Source organism: Vicugna pacos, chromosome 5, assembly GCF_048564905.1.
Source record: "Vicugna pacos chromosome 5, VicPac4, whole genome shotgun sequence".
In the NCBI taxonomy this organism is placed as follows: Eukaryota; Metazoa; Chordata; class Mammalia; order Artiodactyla; family Camelidae; genus Vicugna; species Vicugna pacos.
In genome coordinates this window covers 73,233,849-73,254,776 of record NC_132991.1, presented here as the reverse complement: position 1 = coordinate 73,254,776, position 20,928 = coordinate 73,233,849, and the positions used below count along the sequence as shown (strand labels likewise).

General features: G+C 37.8%; 1 protein-coding gene across 7 annotated transcripts in view; it reads left to right on the top strand.

The window, feature by feature from the left end:
* Positions 1-7,698: 7,698 nt before the first annotated feature.
* The window catches only part of CCDC150 (coiled-coil domain containing 150), a 62,287-nt gene continuing 49,057 nt past the window's right edge, over positions 7,699-20,928 (top strand). For 3 of the 7 annotated variants that reach the window (XR_012072829.1, XM_015249313.3, XM_015249312.3), the window contains exons 1-5: positions 7,718-7,891; positions 13,807-13,970; positions 15,087-15,307; positions 15,429-15,607; positions 17,249-17,317. Coding sequence is in view for 6 of the 7 variants with exons in the window: in XM_015249313.3 (XP_015104799.1) it covers positions 13,813-13,970; positions 15,087-15,307; positions 15,429-15,607; positions 17,249-17,317 (627 nt within the window). In the remaining variant the exon portion in view is untranslated. Of the gene's footprint in view, positions 7,892-8,940; positions 8,962-13,806; positions 13,971-15,086; positions 15,308-15,428; positions 15,608-17,248; positions 17,318-20,928 lie in introns of those variants that run through there. The other 4 variants (XM_072961533.1, XM_072961532.1, XM_031678057.2 and 1 more) reach the window with 4 other exon arrangements.

The window sequence follows — 20,928 nt, the reverse complement described above, 5'->3', positions numbered from 1 at the left end:
AATCTGATTATCAAATTAAAGAAGAAAAACTATGATTATCCTAACACCACTTGACAAAATTCAACGTCTAGTCACAATAAAAACTCTCAACAAACTACAAATGGAAGAAAAATTCTTTAATTTGATAGAGAACAACTATAAAAAACCTACAACTAAAATCAAACTTAATGGGAGCAAGGCAAAGATAATCTCCTTTCACCATCCTTACCTCCACATCATAGTGAAAGTCCTAGCTAGTGCAACAAGATGTGAAAAATAAAGTCGTTTCAGATTGTAAGGGGGGAAAAAATTCTATTTGAAGGTAACAAGATTTTTTACATAGAAAATCCCAAAGAATATAGTAAGACAAAGTTCCTAAAAATACTAAGTGAATTTAGCAAAGTCACAGGTAAGAGATTGAAATATAAAAATCAATTACATTTCTATATTCTAACTTGGATTTAAAATTTTTAAGATAATATTATTTATAATCGCACCAAAAGATGAAAACATAGATATAAATCTAACAAACTTTGTATAGGATCTACATGCTGAAGACTACAAAACACTGATTAAATCAAAGAAGACCTAAATAAGTGAAGAGCTATATCATGCTTATGGACTGACAGACTCAACAATGTTAATACTCATTCTCTCCAATCTGATGTATAGATTCAGCATATTACCAATCAAAATCTTACCAGAATTATTTTTATAAATGTCAACAATACCTACAAATTTCTACAGAAAGGCAAAGGAACTAGAATAGCCAAAATAAATTTGTAAAAGAAGGACAAATTTGGAGGACTACACTTCCTGATTTCAAGAATTACTACTATAAACGACACCAGCCAAACACAGCGCAGCACTGGTAGAGACATATAGATCACTGGATCAGTATGGAGAGCCCAGAAATAGGCTCACACAAAAAAGTGCAAAACAATTCAATAGAGAAAGAATGGATAATCTTTCCAACAATAGTGCTAGAATAATTGGATGTCCATAAGCAAAAAAACAAAAAACAAACAAAAATCCTAAAAATCCAATCTATACGTCATACCTTATAAAAAAAACCTTTAATTAGATCATAAACCTCAAGATAAAATATAAAGTGATACAACTTCTAGAAGAAATCATAAGAAAAAATCTGCATGACCTAGGGTTAGGCAAGGAGTTTTTAGGTATGACATCTAAAGTACAACCCATAAAAGAAAAAACGGGTAAGATGGATTCTATCAAAATTAAAAACTTTTGTCTGCAAAACACTGTTCAGAGAGTGAAAAGACAAGCCACAGAATAGGGGAAAATGTTGTCAAATCACATGTTGATAAAGGACTTGTATCTCCAAAAATTCATCAGGAAGAAAACAAACCACCCAATTTTATTATTGGGCAAAAAGTATAAACAGACATGTTCTTATAAAAGATACATTCATGTCAAATAAGCATATAAAAATATGTTCAATGTCATTAGCCACTAAGGTGATGTGAATTAAGCCACAAGATGCCACTGCACACTTACTAGAATGGCTAAAGAAAAAAAAAATACTGACACTATCAAGTGTGGACAAGGGCGAGAAGTAACTGGGAATGCCACACGGCATTGATGTATATGCAAGACGGCAGAGCCACTTTGGAAAGCAATTTGGCAGTTTCTTACAGATTTAAACATACACCTACTATATAATCCAGCAATCCCATTACAGGTATTTATCCAAGAGAAGTGAAAAATTTATTTTTCCACAAAAACTTCTATGCAAATATTTATACCAGCTTTATTAGTGATTGCTCCAAACTGGAAACGACCGAGATGTCCTTCAACCAGTGAATAAATAAGCAAACTGTGATATATCCATGCAGTAGAATGCTAGTCAGCTACAAAAATGAATTACTGATTCACACCACAACATGGGTGAAACTTAAACGCATTTGCTAAATGAAAGAGGTCAGAAACAAAAGAGTATGACTCTATTAATATGAAGTTTTGGAAAAGCAAAGTTATGGGTACGGAAAACATATCAATGGTTGCTGGCGACTGGGAGGTGGGGTAGGGGGTTTATCATAAAGGGGAAACATGATGGAATCTGGAGGGTGAGGAAACTTCTGTACACAACTGTGGTGGGAGACAGAAGACTCTAATAATTTGTTGAAACCCACTGAACTCTACACCACAAAAAGTGAATTTTACAATACGGAAATAAAATAAAATCAAGCAGGATGTGGGCAGAACACAAGTTGGAATACAGACTAGGACACATGAATCTAAGTGTATTATAAATATATCAAAGGAGGTGAAGGAGAAAGGACTAACCAAGTAACTCTGGAAAATGGTGTTTGGACTGGATGCTGCTAAGTCTAAAGACAAAAAAGTCCTGTGCCCAAGCAGCATGCTCTACTTTTAAATGTGTTTCTATCCAGTATGGATTAGCAAGTTTTAAAACTGCTTTTTATGTGTACTAGAACCGAACAGACAAGCAGATATATTATAGATAATGAGAGCCCAGTTTCCCACAGTCACAGAAAAAAGTTAAAAGGGCAAAAGTTAGAACAAACTGGTGCTGGATTTGAGTGGGAATATTAGTATGAACTCATGTTTTGTTTATTTATATATCCACACATTTAAATATATGTAGGTAGATACAGAAATATAGATATACGTATGTATACACATGAGGTGGTATTTATACATATATTTCCTATCTCCTGAGAGGAATCAGAAGCAGTGATACCCTAGCATTCAGATTTTAAATTCCATTCTTTAATAAAAAGAAACAGGGCTCGTTGGAGAAGTGGCTGAATCCAGGGCTTCCCAAGAAAATCCAGATGAGCCTGGACACATGTCTATGCACAGAGGTGAATAGAAAAAGACTGGGACAAACAGAAAGTGAAGAATACTTAATTCCAGAAAGGGGAAAGAAGAGAGGATAGAGTATAATGGTCAAATGGCCATTATACTCAAAATGTTTTAATGTATCCCAAAAGAGTTTACCTATACTTTGTGTAATACTTTTAATAATAAAATTTTTGTAATGCCAAAAAAAAAAAAAAAGATGAGCCTGGAAATCTTGCCATGACAGAAGTAGGGAACTGCTAAAAGAAAGAAAAAAAAAAAGGAACATAGTAGCTCCTTAATAGTCTCTGAATGGCCAAAGCTGGAACAATGTGAACAATAAAAGAATAATAGTATTGAACTATAACCCAAAGAATAAAATAAATACCCATAAGCTCACACTGATATAAATAACTGAATAAATAAATAAATGGGAGAAAACATGCAACTCCTTTCTACAAAAGAACTCCCAACTGGTGAATGAGGAAAATACAAAGCTAAAGGTAAAGCAAAAGGTAAAGCAGCTAAATGTAGTGGGTGAAAGTTTAAGGAGAAACAGAATATTTGCATAGTCTCAAAGTATCTCTCCCCAAATACGTATTAGTTGCAGACAGGAACATAATAAGATCAGTGGAGAAATCTAATAGACATCACTTTAAGCAATCGATGAATGTTAACCAGTAATAAGACAGACATGATGTACCTCCGGATATGAGGCTTCAAGAAACACACAGTATCTCTTCCGTGGTATTCTTCCCAAAATGCATAACCACGATATAGTCATGAGAAATCATGACAAATCCCAATTGAGGGACATCTTACAACATAACTGACCAGAAGTCTTCAAAAATCCCGAGGTCATGAAAGACAAAGACTGAGGAAGGAGACAGGACAAGTAAGTGCAATGTAGGATCCTGGACTGCATTCTGAAACAGAAAAAAGACATTAGTGAGCGAACTGATCACCCTCAAATGAAGTTTGTTGATTAGTTAGTTGTATTGTACCCATTTTAGTTTGTTTTGATCATTGTACCATGATTATGTAAGAGATTAATATTAGTGGAAGCTGGGTGAAGAGTATATAGGAGCTCTGTGCTGTTTTTGCAACTCTTCTGTGAATCTAAAATTACCTCATAATACAGTTTGTAAAATTTATCTTGGTTAGGATGAAAAATTACATAATCACCCTTTTACTTTTATTGGGTTCTCATGCGTACTCCCAGTTCATACAAATATAAAATTCTTACCCCCTCTATATTCCCACAACACCTTGTTTTCTTCACTTAATATATATCCTGGAGACTTTCCATATAAGTACATGGAGAGATTCTTCATTTCCCTTTCCAGTTTTTGATTATGTAAAATTTTTAATATAGAAAACTGATAACAATGGTACAGACACCCACATACCACCACCTGTATTTCCTCTTCTTCTTTTATTAAGCATATGATATTCCACTGTATGGTGTTAACTCATGTATTTCTCATCTCATAGTTAGAGGCTGAAATTTCTGTCTTGACCCACTGCTGTCAGAATGGAGTGGAAAATGGGTAGGAGATGAAATCAAATTGAAAAGCATGGGCTTTGAAGTCAGATAGACCCAAGTCCAGATAACCATTCTGTCACTGGCTGTATGGCCCTAGGCAAGTTCCTTAACTTCTTCAAATCTCAATTGCCTCCTCAGTAAAATGGGATTAGAACTACTACATGTTAAAGCTACAGCCAGGATCTTACGAGGCGCTATACAGTCAGCCCTCCGTATCTATGGGCTCCATCTCCGAGAAGTCAACCAACCTCAGGTCAAAAATTTTCAGAAAAAGAAATTCCAGGAGACTCCAAAATGCAAAAATTTGCTGTGGTGGACAACTAAGAGTGCCAGGCAGCTAAGAGTAAGACACAGCCTCTGTCAGCAGAAGTATTGCAAATTTATTCATTAATTCACTCACTCATGTATTTATGTAACATTTACATTGTATTAGGTATTATAAGTAATCTAAAGATGATTTAAAGTACCCAGGAGGATGTGCATAGGTTTTACCCTTGGATTTTGGTATCCTTCCCCCACAGATGGGGACAACTGTATATAAAACAGCCAGCACAGTAGATGAGATTTGATAGATGATACACACTGTTACTATTATTTAATCAGAAAAATTTCAGAAATATATGGCAGCTGACCTGTGTAAACTAATCTAAAGAACACCCACGTTCCTTCCTTTCGCTGATTATGTGTCATCCTATTAAGACCAAAAGAATACTCTAATTTTCGGGAAGATAAAACAGCTGGAGCAACACTGCCATAACCTTGATCTTGTCCTTAAGTTTGGTCAATAGAATAATATGAAAATCTACTTAACCACAAAGTTTAGTTGGTAAAGCTAAGTGACAGAGACCTTATAGGAAGCACTGTTACTCTAGACTGATTCAACTAACATTCATCTTTTCAGCCCTGGGCTGATTCACCAGTTTGGTAAAAAGTCGGATGCCTTCAAATTTTAATCTCTATATCCAGAGTCAATACTTGACCAAAGGTCCAGACTGCCCACATCAGGTGAGGAACCAGTTAGTGAATTTGCCATTCTCATTCCTCCACTGTACCAACAACATATGAACACTTTTTTGTGTGTGTCTGCATTTCTTTATCCACAGAATATATTTCCAACTCCAAGGGGAACCAGGTACAGGTAATTCTGCTGTTATTTGTGTAACTGCAATGTCAAATCATTGCCAGCTCTGGAAGAAAGCAGATACCTTTTCCTGGCCTACAGAGTCTCTAGTGAAGACAGTGAGACAGTCTCTGCCAGTAGAAGCATTCCAAATTTATTCATTATTTCATTTACTTAATAAGGATTTACCAAGCCTCTACTGTCTGCCAGGCATTGTGCTTACTGTTGAAAATTTTAAAAGATCAAAATAAAAAGAACAAAGCTCTTATCCTGGAGCAGCTTATAACCTGATCAAGAGCAGTTAACACATACTAACAATTATAATACTGTACAGCAAGTACTTTGGGAGGGAACAGAATAGCTTTACAGAAAAGGTTAAATTTCTGTTGAGTTCACCAGATTGACAAGAAAGAGGACTTGCCCAGCAAACAGCACAGAGCCTGTAAGCACAAAAACATGCCAGCAGACCTGAATTCAAGGTTCCCTTGGGGAACCAGGTGCAGATGAGACCGGTGGATTAGGCTGAAGCCATTACCAGCTTGAGCTTCATCCTGTTCAATGAAAAACTACAAGTTTCCAAATGGGAAACTAATAAATGTTTTTAAGCAACAGACTGACATAATCAGATTTACTTCCTCAAAAGATCATTTTAGTAGCTATATAAAGGATGTTTTGGGAAGAGTGATAAGAAAACCAGAGAGAAGGCTATTATAGTATTATTATTATTATTATTATAGTATTGTTGTGAGAGACCGGTCCTCATGGAATCCCTAGGAATTCCGTTGCTGTCAAGACCTTGTTTTTTGAATGTGGTCAATAAGTATGAAAATTATTTATTAATAGAAAATCAAGAGGGAAATCAGAAAAAAATGTTTAGGCACTTAAAAGAATAAAAACAGACTTTTATTACAATGAATTCTCAGGTGACCAGAAACTGGTTCTCTAGCAGATGAATTAATTTACTGAAAACTTCAGATTCTTAACTTTGTAATTGCTTGACTTAAGTTCTTGTGTAGTTTGCCAGGTGGTAGACAGAGGAAAATAAATTAAAAACACTAAATTAATCAGTTTGGCTCCCTGACTGCTGCTTAATACGGAGATTGAAGAAGGTAAAAACTCTCATTACACTTAAGTGTGTAGATTATCTGTGGAGTGCATACACATATCCCTCATCTCCACCGATAAATCAGAGGTCATCGCAAGAGGAAATGTACGTACTGAGAAAGTAATTGGCTCTTTGAATTGACGCTCTGAAATACTCTCCCAGTTTTCATATTAAAAGCTTGTTTGGTCCCTTCACCTGAATAATGTATGCGATGCTGATTTATCTTTGACCGGATGGGCTCACAGTTTGATGAATATGTCTTACAGCTGTGGCTTGATGGACAATCTCTCCTTTCACGATGAGGCTCGGCTATCAGTAGAATGAGAATAGCCAGATCAATTCAACCAGCCACTTGCTAAGCACACGAGGACTCATCTCAGGTCCTACTGCAATCATTTGTGGGCTTAAATTATTCTCAGCTGCGCCCCCAGGGAAACAAGACGAACGCTTTAATTGCCCTGGTGGTGGTAAAAGGCGTTCTGAGCAGCGACCTAAGGCAAAGCCGTGCTGTCTTTTCACTGTAGGAGACTTCGCAAGTGTGAATTCCGGCTCTTACAGCAAAACAACTCAGAAACGACTGCAGTTTTATTTTCAGTGCTCTCTCGTTTCTTTGCTACTCACAGTCTAATTTAGAAACACCTAGTCACTTACCTGTAGACAAGGCAAGAAACAGATTATGCTGAAGAGACAAAAGAGGAGAGCAGATTCCATATGTTTTACTCTCAGTCTGGCCATCGTGAACGAGGATGAAGAGGGGCTGGGTTTTTTCCTTTAAAGAGAAGAATGAGCTTGGTATTTTTACCATTTTTTTATGCTCCTTAACAAAATCTTACTTTCCTATCGTTCAGAAGTTACTTGACACTTTCGTCCTTTTAAAACTAAATATGTCTTCTAATCTTGGACTCTGGCCTGCTGTCAGGTGAGCGTTTGTCAATTTATCCGAACGCCGCAGGGTCACCCAGATGGGACTAACTCGGCAAAGCGGACGCCGTAGGACCTCCGGGGAGCAGTGGGCGGAAACTACCTATCCCGGCATGCCCCGCTCGCGAGCACAATGGAGCCGTGTCGTCATCCGGGTCACGGGGCCGCGCGTTCCGTGCGCGCCGCTGGATTCCGGCCTGGGTCCCGCCCCGGGCGGAGGGCCCTCCAGGGCCGGGAAAACTGCGCTTCCCGGCATGCCCTGCCACGGCTGCGCCTGCGTACGGGAGCTACCGCGCCGGGGAGCGGGTTGGTTTAAAGCGCTGTCTTAGTTCCATGGAAACCAGCACGCCTGCTGCAGGACAGAGCCACAGGCGGACAGGCGGACTGTGGGGTGAGGCTGCCGGGCCCCGGGGGAGAGTCGGCGGCTCAGATAAGCCCGGGGTCACCTCTCTCTGCCGCCTTCTCCGCTCGCTGGCGGAGTTTAGTCTCGCCCTCTGGATCCCGGGTCCTGATTTAGGGCGTGTCTGCACTGGTTGCCGGTGAAACCGTTTTGGAGCGAGGTTTGCATTGGCCTCCAGCGGAAGGAGGAAGGCTAGCCGCCGGCGATGGTCTTCAGATAAGTCTCCATCCAACTTTTCCTTATTTATGTTAGGTTGGAGGTTATAGTTTCCTGGGAAAGCCATTTCGACGTTAATAGTTGTTGGTTGGTTGGTTGGTTTGCTACCAATTAATCTCTGTGGCCTGTTTATTAGAATGCAGCTGTCAGGAATTAACATTCGTTCAAATTATGCTAGAACATTAAGTTTTTGTTGAACTATTCCCCTGTTTGTTAGCCACTCGTAATGTTCCACGTACTGTGCAAGTCTCTAAAGATACAAGATGATTAAGAATCTGACCTGAGGCGAAGCTCTGGTTAGTCTGGCTTGAACACACAGACACTCCTTATGTTCCTGACTCGTTAATCCTGGAGCGCCCAGGACTAGGTCTCTGAATCGTTTCTGTTCTCTACTAACTAGCCTCCGTGGCTTTAAAAGCCATATATATTTTGACAGCTTCAGAACTTAACGTCTCCAGTCCACCTTTTCCCCCTACTTCCAGATCTACAAGTTCAATCATGTATTGGCATCTTTCCTAATTTAAATTTAACATTTCCAAAACGACTCTAAATCTTCCCACCTGAAACTAGTTCTTCCTAACAGGCTTCCATTGTCTCAATTAATGGCAACACCATCCTTCCAATGCTTCCTTTCTCATCTAATCTGTCAGCCAAACAAACCTATCTTTAGAATATGTCTGGGTTCTGACCACTTCTTGCTGTTCCATTGCTGTCACCCTGATCCTAGCTGGCGGCATCTTACCTGGATTCTTGTAGTAGCTTTCCAACAGGTCTTCCAGCTTCTGCGATTGTCCTTCCACCATCTTGGTCCAGCTACTATCTAACCAGAGTGATTCAGTTAAAAGGTAAGTTAGATCACAGCACTCCTTGGCTCTAAACCCTCCATTGGCTTACTGAGAGGGAAATGGCCTTTAAGGCTCCATGTAGCCTGGTCCTGTTATTACCCTCTGACTTCGTCTCCCACTGTTCTCTCCTTCACTTTGTCCCCTCTAGTCAAACTGACCTCCTTTCTGCTTGTGGATCCATCAGGCATTCTGACTTAGGGCCTTTGCACACTGTGTCACTCTTTCTGGACCTCTCTGTACCCCATATATCTGCATGTCTCACTCCTGCACCTCCTTCACAGGTCTTTGCTTAAATGCCATCATAGTGAGGCCTTCTTTGCCCATTGTTTAAAATGGAAGCCTGCTCCACAGCTTCCATCCCATTCTCTTTCCTACTTTTTCTCCATTGCACTTATCACCAGCAGGGGTATGAGTAAACTGCAGTGAAAATGAGAATCTCTCCTGACTCTGAACCCCAACTCAGTAGAGTCATTACTTTACTCTTCCTTTAGCAGGCTCCCAGGTTCTCACACTTCCTGGTGGGTAGGGAGGCTGCCCTGCTCTTGCTGCTGGGCCACCCTTGCTTCCTTCTTTGTTTCTGAGGACTCTCCTGACCTTAACATTGTTTGTTTTTTCCTCATGTGCAGAGGTGTTGGGGAAGAAGAGTTTTCAGCTAACCCTGAGACCTGTTTTTAGTAAATCCTCAAAGGGTAGATTGGCTTGTTTAGTTTTTGAATTGACTTGATGACTTGAACCTCAGTGATTGACTGAGAGGGTATTTCAAGGACAACACCATGAATTTCACTCAAAAAGCTCTGTCCCCTGCCCACCATCAATCAGTGTCCCAGGCACCTCCTCTCTCCTTCGTGAGGGTGAATTTTGTATAAACCTCCTCCCCCTCAGAGGCTGGGGGCCAAGATTGTTATTCCTTTTTGTCTGAGTGTATTTTTCTCTCCAGAAGCCTGAGAAGCACCATTATAGATCAGGTTCAGGTGGGCATAAGTGATGATGCAAACCAAATTCTTACCCACACATTTATAGGCTTTCTTTTTTAAATAAATGAAGCAATTTGACTTGAATCGTTTTTCATCTTGTTTTTATGGCTGAATGCACACACACACACCCTGTAAAGTAATGTAAGCATTTTATGCATATTATAGGTACCTTAGGGAAATATTGACAAAACTATGACATTTCAACAATTACATGAAAACATTTTAGGTGGGAATCTGCAACTTATTAAAAACATACGGGAAACTTGTACTCCATTTTCTGTATTTTTTTCCCCAAATGGACTTTGATATATGTGTTAGTATTATGTGTCAGACTTCTGACATAGATCAATAGAGACAATCCTTTAAATCATAACCAGCTTCCTGGGCCTAACAGGTTGTCACAAAAATTGCCCTCCCCTCTCCCCTCTGGCACTGCTTGTCATTTCCTCTACCTCCTTCTGGTTTCTGTACCAATGGTTGCTTGGGACTACAGTGTACCAGGAATGCTTTTGTTGCAACAGGAAAGAGTGACTAAACTAAAGTTTATTGTTTCTCACATAAGCAAAGTTTGGAGGTAACTGGTTTTGGTGGGGGGAGGGTTAATCTAAGCTTCCTTGGCCTTTTTCCTTGTTTCTCAGGTGCTGGTGATCCCTGGTTCTTTGTTTATATTTAAAAGTGAGGCGCTGCATGGCTGACTTAAAGAGAGCCCTTAGAGCTGTGGGCATCATACAGGGAAGGAAAGGAGAGGTGCTATCATTTCTGTTCTTTTTATCAGACAAAAAGAAGTCTTCCCAGAAGCTTCTTACAAACTTCTGCCTAAAGTCTCATTTTCATGGGGGCATGCCAGCTGTAAGAGAGGGTGCAGACGTGAACTTTCAGCGTCTCTTGGAGAGAGGACAAAGGAGCCAGCTGTCTGTCGCAAACCCCACTGAACGCCGTTTCTGCACTTTTTGTCCCGATCCCAGGCCTGGTTTACTTCTGTGTTGAGATTAGCCAGACAGCAGGTGACAGAAAATGGGATGGAGGGTAAACCCATGTGGTGTCTCTCCATTGTTACCCCTCCGTTTTCTCCCCACCCCCTACAATTGGTGTTTCACCCACCTGAGCCCTGGTTTCATGGCAGCAGAACCAGCCTTAGGATCGGCCTTAGAGGCTCTTCTTCCTCTTACCTGAGGAACACTGTCCTGGCCCATGTAGTAACTTGAGCAAGAATCTCCAAACCTGGCTTTTTTCAGAAATGTAGATGAACCTTATTTCAAATCTTTGTGCATCCAAAGGTTCTTTTAACATTTGCGTGTGCCTTTGTCTTTCTCTTCAACAATGAATTGAAAACATGAAAAGGAATTAATAGAAGATAACTTCTTTAACCCATGTCCTTAAGCTGATTGCTAACAAAATCTGTTAAAGAATTCGAAAAGATTGAGTGTGTCAGAAATGCATTCTATTTTATAGAGGCGCATAAAGGAGAAAAATCTTGGCCAGAAGCATTAAAATAAGAATAAAAAAAATTTGTACCCTTTGTACAATCATTTGTACCATCATTCCATTTGCCCCTCCACCCAGGCCCTGGCAACCACCATTCTTTTATTCTGTTTCTATGAAATCAGATTTTTGTTTGGTTTTTAGATTCCATACATAAGTGGTACATTACACAATTTTTCTTTCTCTGTGCAGCTCATTTCACTTAGCATAAAGCCCTCCAGATTCATCCTGCCATTGGCAGGATTTCCTTTTGTGTGGCTGATTAACATTCCATTTATACGTAAATCACAACTTTATCCATTCATCCACTGAAGGACATTTAGGTTGTTTCCATATCTTGGCTATTGTGACTAATGATGCAGTGAACATGGGTATGCAGATATCTCCTCAAGATACTGATTTCAGTTTCTTTGGATATATTCCCAGGAGTGGGATTGCTGGATCACATGGTAATTCAATTTTTAACTTTTGGAGGAACTTCTGTACTGTCGTCTGTCTTGACTGTAGCATTTTATATTCCCGCCAACAGTATGTGAGTGATACCTTTTCTCAACATCCTTGCCAACATTTGTAATTTGTGGTCTTTTTGATAATAGCTATTCTAACAGATGTGAGCTGATATCTGTGACTTCGATTTGCATTTCCCTGATGATTAGTGATGTTGAGCCCTTTTCATGTACCTGTTGGACATCTGTATATCTTGTTTAGAAAAATGTCTGTTCAGACCTTCTGCCCATTTTTTAATTGGATTGTTTCTTTTATTGCTTCTGACTTGTATGAGTTCTTTATATAATTTGGATATTAACCCTTTATCAGTTGTATGGTTTGCAAATATTTTCTCCCATTCTGTAGGTTGCCTTTTCAAATAAGACATTTCTGAGGATGTAATGTATAACATAGTGACTGTAGTTAATAATATGGTATTGTATACTTGAAAACTGCTAAGAGTAGATCTTTAAGCATTCTTACCACACACAAAAAAGTTAACTATGTTAACTATGTGACATTGTTAATTATGTAAATGTGTTAATTATTTTGATCTTGGTAACCATTCTACAAGGTATATGTGTATCAAATCATCATGTTGTGCACTTTAAACATATACAGTTATATTTGTCAACTATTCCTCAAAAAAATTTTTTTAATATAAAGAGAGAAATAGAAAGACCATTCTTTGGGACTGTGGGGGAAAGACAGAATGTGATTGAAGAGCCATTTCAGAATGAAGAAATGTCCTCAGTGGCTGTAGCAGTGTTATATTGGCAAGAAGCTCAGCCTCTCCACAACCCCTAGTCATGCTTCTTGCCCCCTTAAATCCTGCCACCAGTTTTGACTTCTTTAATCCCTTCCCTGGGGCTCTAGGGACCACCTTCAGTGACTTGAACATGAGGGATTCCCTACTCCCATTGCCTGGGAGGGAGGGGGGAGGAGAGATACCTGATTACACAGCATGTGGGGGAGAAGGGTTTGTTACTAATATCCCAAGTGGGGCCTTTGTGAGCACATTACCATAGGTAAACTATTGCTAGTGATGGTTAAAGTTTACAGTTGGATTAGTGTAGAAATGTCCACAAGATAGAATTGCAGGAAAATATCCTTAAGGTTTCCACCAACGATCTTGTCATTGAACTTTAGGCACATGATTCATTTAAATTCTGGGACTACCTATAAGCTAATTCTGCTTCTGTCGCTAATACCTAAACAAGTAGTCTCCCTATTCCCATTTATTCTCATATAGTCTTGGGGGAAGAGTCAGGAAATTTGATGTCAGTAGCTATAGAAGAGTCTTTGCTATGAAGTTAAGTCTGGAAATCATTTTTAAAAGTAACTGCTTCAAGGTAGTTGGTAAATTATTTTATGACAGCTGCTCAGAGATCCAAGTACTATAGAGCCCCCTCCCCCCAGAAATGTTGGATGGGAATATGTTAAAATGAAAATGGCTGGTAATGAAAGAGGTAATAACTCCCTCAGCCAAGTCATAGGTGCAAGGGTATGTCTAATAGTAGCAGACAGGATAGGCTGCATTGTGATGCAATAACAAACTACCAAACAATCTGTGGCTTGTAACAACATAAGTTTCTTGCTCGCTCACATTGTATGTCATGGATGTGTCATGACTCTGCTCATGTCATCTTTACTCTGGGATCTTGGCACATGGAGCAGGCCCTATCTGGGATGTTGCTCATCTCATGGAGAAGGGAAAAAAGAAAGATGATGAATGACAAGTTGGCTCTTAAGGCTTCTATCCGCATTTAATTGACCAGAGCAGAATACATGGCCATTTCCAAGCTCAACAGGACAGGGGTGTATAATCCTCCACATGAAGGAGCAGTGACTATTTTGAACAGTAATAGAACCTACTACACTAATATTGTGACTTTAATCTCAGGTGCAAATGGAAACTACAATGTCCAGACCAGTCCTCTCTCCAACCCACATCAATGCTACAGCTTCTGAAACATTCACGGTACTTCAGCAAAGGATGAGAATAGTTGAGGAACAGACCAGTTCTCTGAGGGATGACCTAATAATGTTGGACTTTGGTGAAAAAAGGTAACAAATGAAAAATGAATAACATCTTTGTAAGTTGAAGAATTTTGCTTCGTTGGTTACCAATAAGGAGTCACAATGTGGGTGGTTTGGCAGATGAAATAGATATTTAGAAAAGAATTGAGATATGTTTCCATTAGAATATTAATTAGAAAATACATGCAAGTTAAAGAGTTGTCCTTCTGTATTACAGCTACTACCACTGTTATTCTAAGCAGATACTTACAGTGTGTTAATTAGATGCACACACTTTGATATCCCACTCATCCTTAATACTTGATTAAAAACAAAATATAATTTTTTACATAATTAGAAAAAATTTGGTCCTTTTTTAAAAATCAAAAACAAACTTTGATATTAGTTAAGGTGAACATCTAAACTTGATTCATGCCAATAATGTCTGTATTTTCTTTCTCCAGATTTATTGTAAATTAAAAGAGAGGTGTTAAGTCTTAAAAAAATTCATAATTTAGAATGTGGTACTCAAAAAAAGAACTGTGTTTTTTTATTTGTGCTGCTGAGGAAGGTTTTGCAATTAAAAGTTAGATTATCAATGGCCTGAGGAATCTGGGTGGTTAAGCAGCCAACATTGAGTTTACTGGTGTGATTTTCTTTAAAATTACATATATGTTTCCTGAATGTCCCTTATGAAGATCTAAAATTTGTATAGTTAGTATTATAGCACCCATAGAATAATAACTCTTCAGTTTAAAGATTAAGTTTGCGACATTGTTCATGTTAGAACAAAATAGGAATGTTTATTGTGACCTTGTTTAAAAATTTTCTAAAAAGCATGTGAATATATTGTCTTCATGCTAAGTTTAATTCTCAGTTCACTATTACAGAATTAGCATTTAACATGTATATATCACTTGTTTTTACATACAAAATAAGTTTACAAAAAATTTAAATTAAAATAACCATTAAAAAGTCAGTGATCTTTACTCACCCCATGTTGGTCTCATCCTCTTTACCTAATAGTGCTCTCTATATTTAAATTTGGAGGTGGTAACATACTTATTAACTAAAGAATCTAATTTTTATTCTCAGTAGAAATGTTACATTGACTTGATGATTGGGATTACCATGTAATATTATTATATCGGGATCTTTGTCCAGAGGCCAGTTGGAAACTGCAAAATATGTGGAAGAGCCTATGAGCCAGAACATCATTAGTCCTATCCAGAATGAAATAATTTGTTCAGGAAAAACAGATATTTTATGGAAGAACTGTGAATTTCTGGTAAATCGAATGTGCCGTCTAGAAGGCCTCATCCAGTCCTTGAAGATGAACATCTTTCGTCTGCAGACTGAAAAGGATTTGAATCCACAGAAAACAGGTATGGAGAGGAGAGAATCATCAGAAATTTGGTCCTGTGTGGGTGCTTGATGAGCTTATGATTCTTTTCCTTTCCTGACCTCCTCTCAACTGCTCGATGACCCTCCTGTGCTGTCTGGTAGCTTTTCTGAAGGATCGACTGAATTCAATACAGGAGGAGCACTCCAAGGACCTGAAGCTACTGCAGCTGGAAGTGATGAACTTGCGCCAGCAACTGCGAGATGTGAAAGAGGAAGAAGACAGGGCCCAAGACGAGGTGCAAAGGTTGACCGCCACTCTGGAGCTTGCCTCAGAGACCAAGGTTAGAGTCCAGGGTTCTGAAATACAAATTCATTGTTTTGTGTTGGCTGGAGGAGGCAACAGGCCCATAAAACTGACTTTTCAAAATAGGTGATGTTGATTTGAGGATTTTTGACATTTGAAATTTATCTACTTCCATAACCTACAACATTGTGTGCTATCAGTAATTGGGTATTTATAGATTCCTTACCCTTTACATGTGACTGAGGGTCCAGGGATATGAAGGGGTCTGTGCTCTTCAGGAGCTCATATACTAGCTGGGAAAACAAGGCATAGCAGGAAAAACTAAAGAGAAAAAATAAGGTTATAAGAAGTGTTAAAGGACGGTATAGGACAATAAGTGAATATTGCCAACTAAGTGTTTTGTGTTCAGGGGGTTTGAGAAGTTAAATGTGTCCTGTTGAGAGAAGGTACATGTGTCCTGTCTAGAATAGATTGGCTAGGCTTCAAGAAAGAGACAGGACTTGAGCAGAACCTTTAGAAGCCAAAGAAGAGAGATGAGAACTTTTCAGAGAACACACACACAGGCAGCAAAAAATAAAGACTAAGGAAAGAAACTAATGAATCTGTTTTCTCTCCAGGCCAGGCACTATAATAGATGTTATGTTGTTTAAAATATGTTATTTTGTTTAATCTCTGCAAAACCTCAAGGGACGAATATTATGGTCCCTATTTTAATGATGAGAGTACTGGGGCCCAGAGAGAAGTCACTTCTCCAAGATAACACTTCCCTGTCTTCTTCCAGTAACTCAGATTTGAACCTAGATCTTTCCACTAGGTGCAGTTCGGGGGAAGGGCATAAAGTAGCCTCACAGAATAAGGCTTTGATTGTGTGAAATAAGTTGTAAACTAACTCAGGATAACATCACAGAGGATCTCAGAATCAAGAATAGTCAGTAGCTGGGCCTGATCCTACAAGGAGTGATTAAGATTTTTGATAAGGAAGTGACATAATGAAAACAGGAAAAAATAATCCAGTAGCAGTATAGAGCATCAATTACAGAAGAGGCTGGAGAGAGGAAAACCAGTTAGGAGTCCATCACATTATTTGAGGCATAAACCTTATTAGGTCTTAGCTGTGGTTGTGGCATTTTGAAAGGAATGAGGGCTCTTCTGTGAAGAAATATACTAGAATATGGTCCTGAACAGGGGCTGAAGGGAGGGAAGAAGGTAAAGACAGCTGAGGTTTTACATCCGAAGTTGTGGTGCCACATTAATGATAATATAAAAGAATAAATAGTGAAAGCTGTGTTTTTTCATCCTCAACTCCTAAGCACAGGTAATATTTGAGGCTAGAAGAAATAGTATAGTTTAAAAAAATAGGAATATACCCTGTAAGAAAAATGTCTAGCAATTACCAGGTTTTCCTCTGATTATTGAATTTTACATAGGAGGTACTTGTGATTAATCTTTTTTTAATGATCTAAAAGGGGAAATGATAGAAGTCATGAATCAAAGTAATAAAATAACTTTAAATAGCTCATTGTAATAATTACTCCAGACTCGGTCAGAAGTGTTTATAACCATAGTCAGAGTAGCCTTTATAGGTTGCCCCAAAAAAGTCTAGATTTGAACTGATATACCTATAGACAGCTTCTTCTTATTATTTCAGATTATTTAGTACCTTTTCTCCTATTTTTAGAAGAATTCAGCCATTATTGAAGAGGAACTGAAGACCACAAAACGTAAAATGAACCTTAAGATTCAGGAGGTAAGGTTAAAGAGGATGCTGGAGGGGAGGATTACAGTTGCAGAGGGGAAGTCAAGAAGGTAGACAGAATGAAAAGAAACCATAGAAGAAAAGATGTGACTGTTCATTAGGAAGATTTTTAACATATGTCACACGAAGTTACACCTGCCCTTACGTGACATTAAGACTTCCTTTCACCTCAGAACTGCCGTGTAACCAGAAATAAAAAATAAATGCCCTCTGAGCCAGGGGGGAAGTAGTTACCACAAAACTCATGCGGTTGCCCACATACCAGGGTTAAGTGGACGCCTTCATACAAAGACCTTTTACACTAAAGTTGTTTAGAATAAAAAGCTTTTAACAAATCTGCTTGTCTAATTTTACCTTGAAACTTTTGTTTCAGCCTAAATTTAAGTAGATAACAGATTGGGAATTATGAAGTAGGTGGCTGCCAAAATTTGTTGGGCTAAAAATTTGAGCTGAAAACAGTGAAAGAGTTGGAAGAATCACTAAATCAGTATACCTGACAATGGCCTGAAAACTTCAATATTCCTTGACAGAATCCAATTATATCTAAAATAATCTATTATACAAAACAGAGAAATAGATATACTTTTTAGGAAAATTCTCATGCAAAACTATTTCAAAAATTTTAAATTTCAGTGTTTTTGAGGTGGTAACTATCTGGAATATTCTCTTATGTAGAGTACTTTATTCGCCAGTAATTACTGATAAAAGCATGATTGTTCGTTGTCGGTTGGAATATATTAAGTTTAGCACTTTTTAAAAAGTATTTGGGATGTTTTAATAGACTCTTTTTAGAGCTATTTTAAGTTTTTAGAAAAATTGCACCGAAGCAGAGTGCATATTCCTTCTTTCCACTGCTAGAGTTCCCTCTGTTAGTAAAATCTTGTATTATTCTGGTACATTTGTTACATTTGATGAGCCAGTATTGATATATTCTCACTAAATCCACAGTTTACATTAAGTTTCACTTTTTGATCATTACAATATTGTACAGAATGGTTCCACTGCCCTAAAAATGCCCTGTATTCTGTATACTCATACCCTCCCTTCCCCTGACCCCCTGACAACCCTGGTCTTTTCACTGTATCTATAGTTCTGTTATAGTTGGAAACACACAGTATGTAGCCTTTTTGGACTGCCTTCTTTCACTTAGAATATGCATTTAAATCCTCCACATCTTTTCATGATTTGAGAGCTCATTTCTTTTTATCACTGAATAATAGTCCGTTATATGTATTGATAAACTATACCATGGTTTATCCATGTACCTACCATAGGTCATCTTGTTTGCTTCCAAGTTTTGGCAATTATGAATAAAGCTGCCATAAACATTTATATGCAGAGTTTTGTATGGACGTAAATTTTCAACTCATTTGGATAAATACCTAGGAGCATGATTAATGGATCATATGGTAAGCTTATGTTTAGCTTTCTAAGAAACTGCTAACCTGTCTTACAGTGGCTGTACCACGTTGCATTCCCACCAGCAATGAATGAATGAGAGTTCCTGTTGTTCCACACCCTCACCAGCATTCGGTGTTGGCAGTGTATTGAATCTTTGCCATTCTAATAGGTGTATGTATAGTGGCATTTTGTTTTAATTTGCAGTTCTGTAATGACATGTAATATTGAGCATCTTTTCATATGCTTATTTGCCATCTGTATATCTTATTTGATGAGGTATCTTAGATCATTTGCCCGTTTTGTAACTGGATTTTTTTCTTATTGATGAGTTTTAGGAGTTTCTTTTTATTATACTTTGAATACCAGTCCTTTATCCGATATGTGTTTTACAAATGTTTTCTCCCAATATGTAGATTTTCTTTTCATTCTCTTAACATTGTCTTTTGCAGAGCAAAAGCTTTTAATTTTAATGAAGTTCAACTTATTTGTTTTTTGCATGGATTGTACTTTTGGTGTTATATCTAAAATGTCATTGCCAAACCCTAGGTCACCTAGATTTTTCTGCTGTGTTATCTTTTAGAAGTTTTATACTTTAGCATTTTACATTTAGGTTTTGCGTTTTTTGTTTGTGTGAAAGGTGTGAGGTTTGTATCTAGATTTTTCATGTGAGTGTGTGTATATGTATGTCCATTTGTTCCAGCACCATTTGTTGAAAAGACTGTCCTCTCTCCAATGGATTGCCACTTGTCATTATTTTTTTTATTGGGAAAGCCTCGTTTCTTGGTGCTGTGGTGAAATCTTGAATTTTTGTTGAACTCAGCAAGGACCTGCAGAAGGACCTGTCATTGTCAAACAGGGACGTTTTGAGAGTATGTGGAGCAGGGATGGCATATTAGTCAGCTGGGGCTGCCATACAAAGTACCACAGACTTGGTAGCTTAAACAAAGGAAATTTATGTCTCACCATTAGGAGGTAAAAAGTCCAAGATCAAGGTATTGGCAGGTTTGTTTTCTTCCTGAGTCTTTTCTCCTTGGTTTGAGGGTAGCTGCCTTTTTGTTGTGTCCTCACATGGTCTTTTCTCTGCACACATCTCTGGTGTCTCTTTGTGTACAAATCTCCTCTTCTTTTAAGGACTCCAGTCACATTGGGTTAGAGCCCACCCCAGTGGCCTCATAACTTAAATAGCTCTTTAAAAGCCCTATCTCCAAATACAGTCACATTTTGAGATACTGGGAGTTGGGGCTTCAGTGTATGAATTTTGGGGGGATACAATTCAACCCAAAACAGAAGGCTATGCAAAAGTAGAGTAAATGCAGTATTTAGCTTTCTAAGAGATGAAGAATATGTATGTATATATGTACACATCATGTGTATGTATATATAATATTAAAAAGTATGATTCTGATGAACATGAAATAGATTGATTGCCCTTAATAATGCCTTAAGAATGAATATCTCAGCAGTATAATTATCAAATAAAGATTCCCTTTATAAAGCACTTAAATTATATATTGAGCAAATTATACTATATAGTTTGATCCAGAGCTTAGAAAAGTGTATGATATTACTTTAAATTTAAAATGATTGTAATCTGATATTAAAATAAAACCTGAGAAATACAGCCAAAACCAAAAACTATGGCTCATTCTTAAAAAAGATTATTTGACTGATCATTGGATAAGGAAGGAATTTCTAAGCTTGAAAAGAAGGAATAGGATTATAAAAAGCTCAGTAGGCTTGACCATACAAAAATTAAAATCTTATACATGTTAAAAAACCCAAAAAGCAAAACTAATATAACAAAATTAGAATTAATAATCTTCCCTTTTAAAGATCTTAAATTGACTTAAAAGGAAAACCCAAAACAGAGGGCAAAGGATAAGAACTAATAATTCAGAAAATATATAAAGAACTAATAACATATGAGACACTGTTTAATCTGAGAACTAAATAAATGAAAAAATATTAAGATGTTCTTTTTCATTTATTAAATTAGCAAAGACTTAAAAGTGTTGATCCATAGGGCTGATGAGATTTAGTCAAATACTACTGGTAAGAAAGTAAAATTGGAAGGAAAATTACACATGTATCAAAAGTCTAAAACATGTTTATACCTTTAACCTAGTGATTCCTTTTGTAGGAATTTATCCCAAGGAAATAATCAGGAATTCAATGAAAAATTTATTCACAAGCACTTTCAG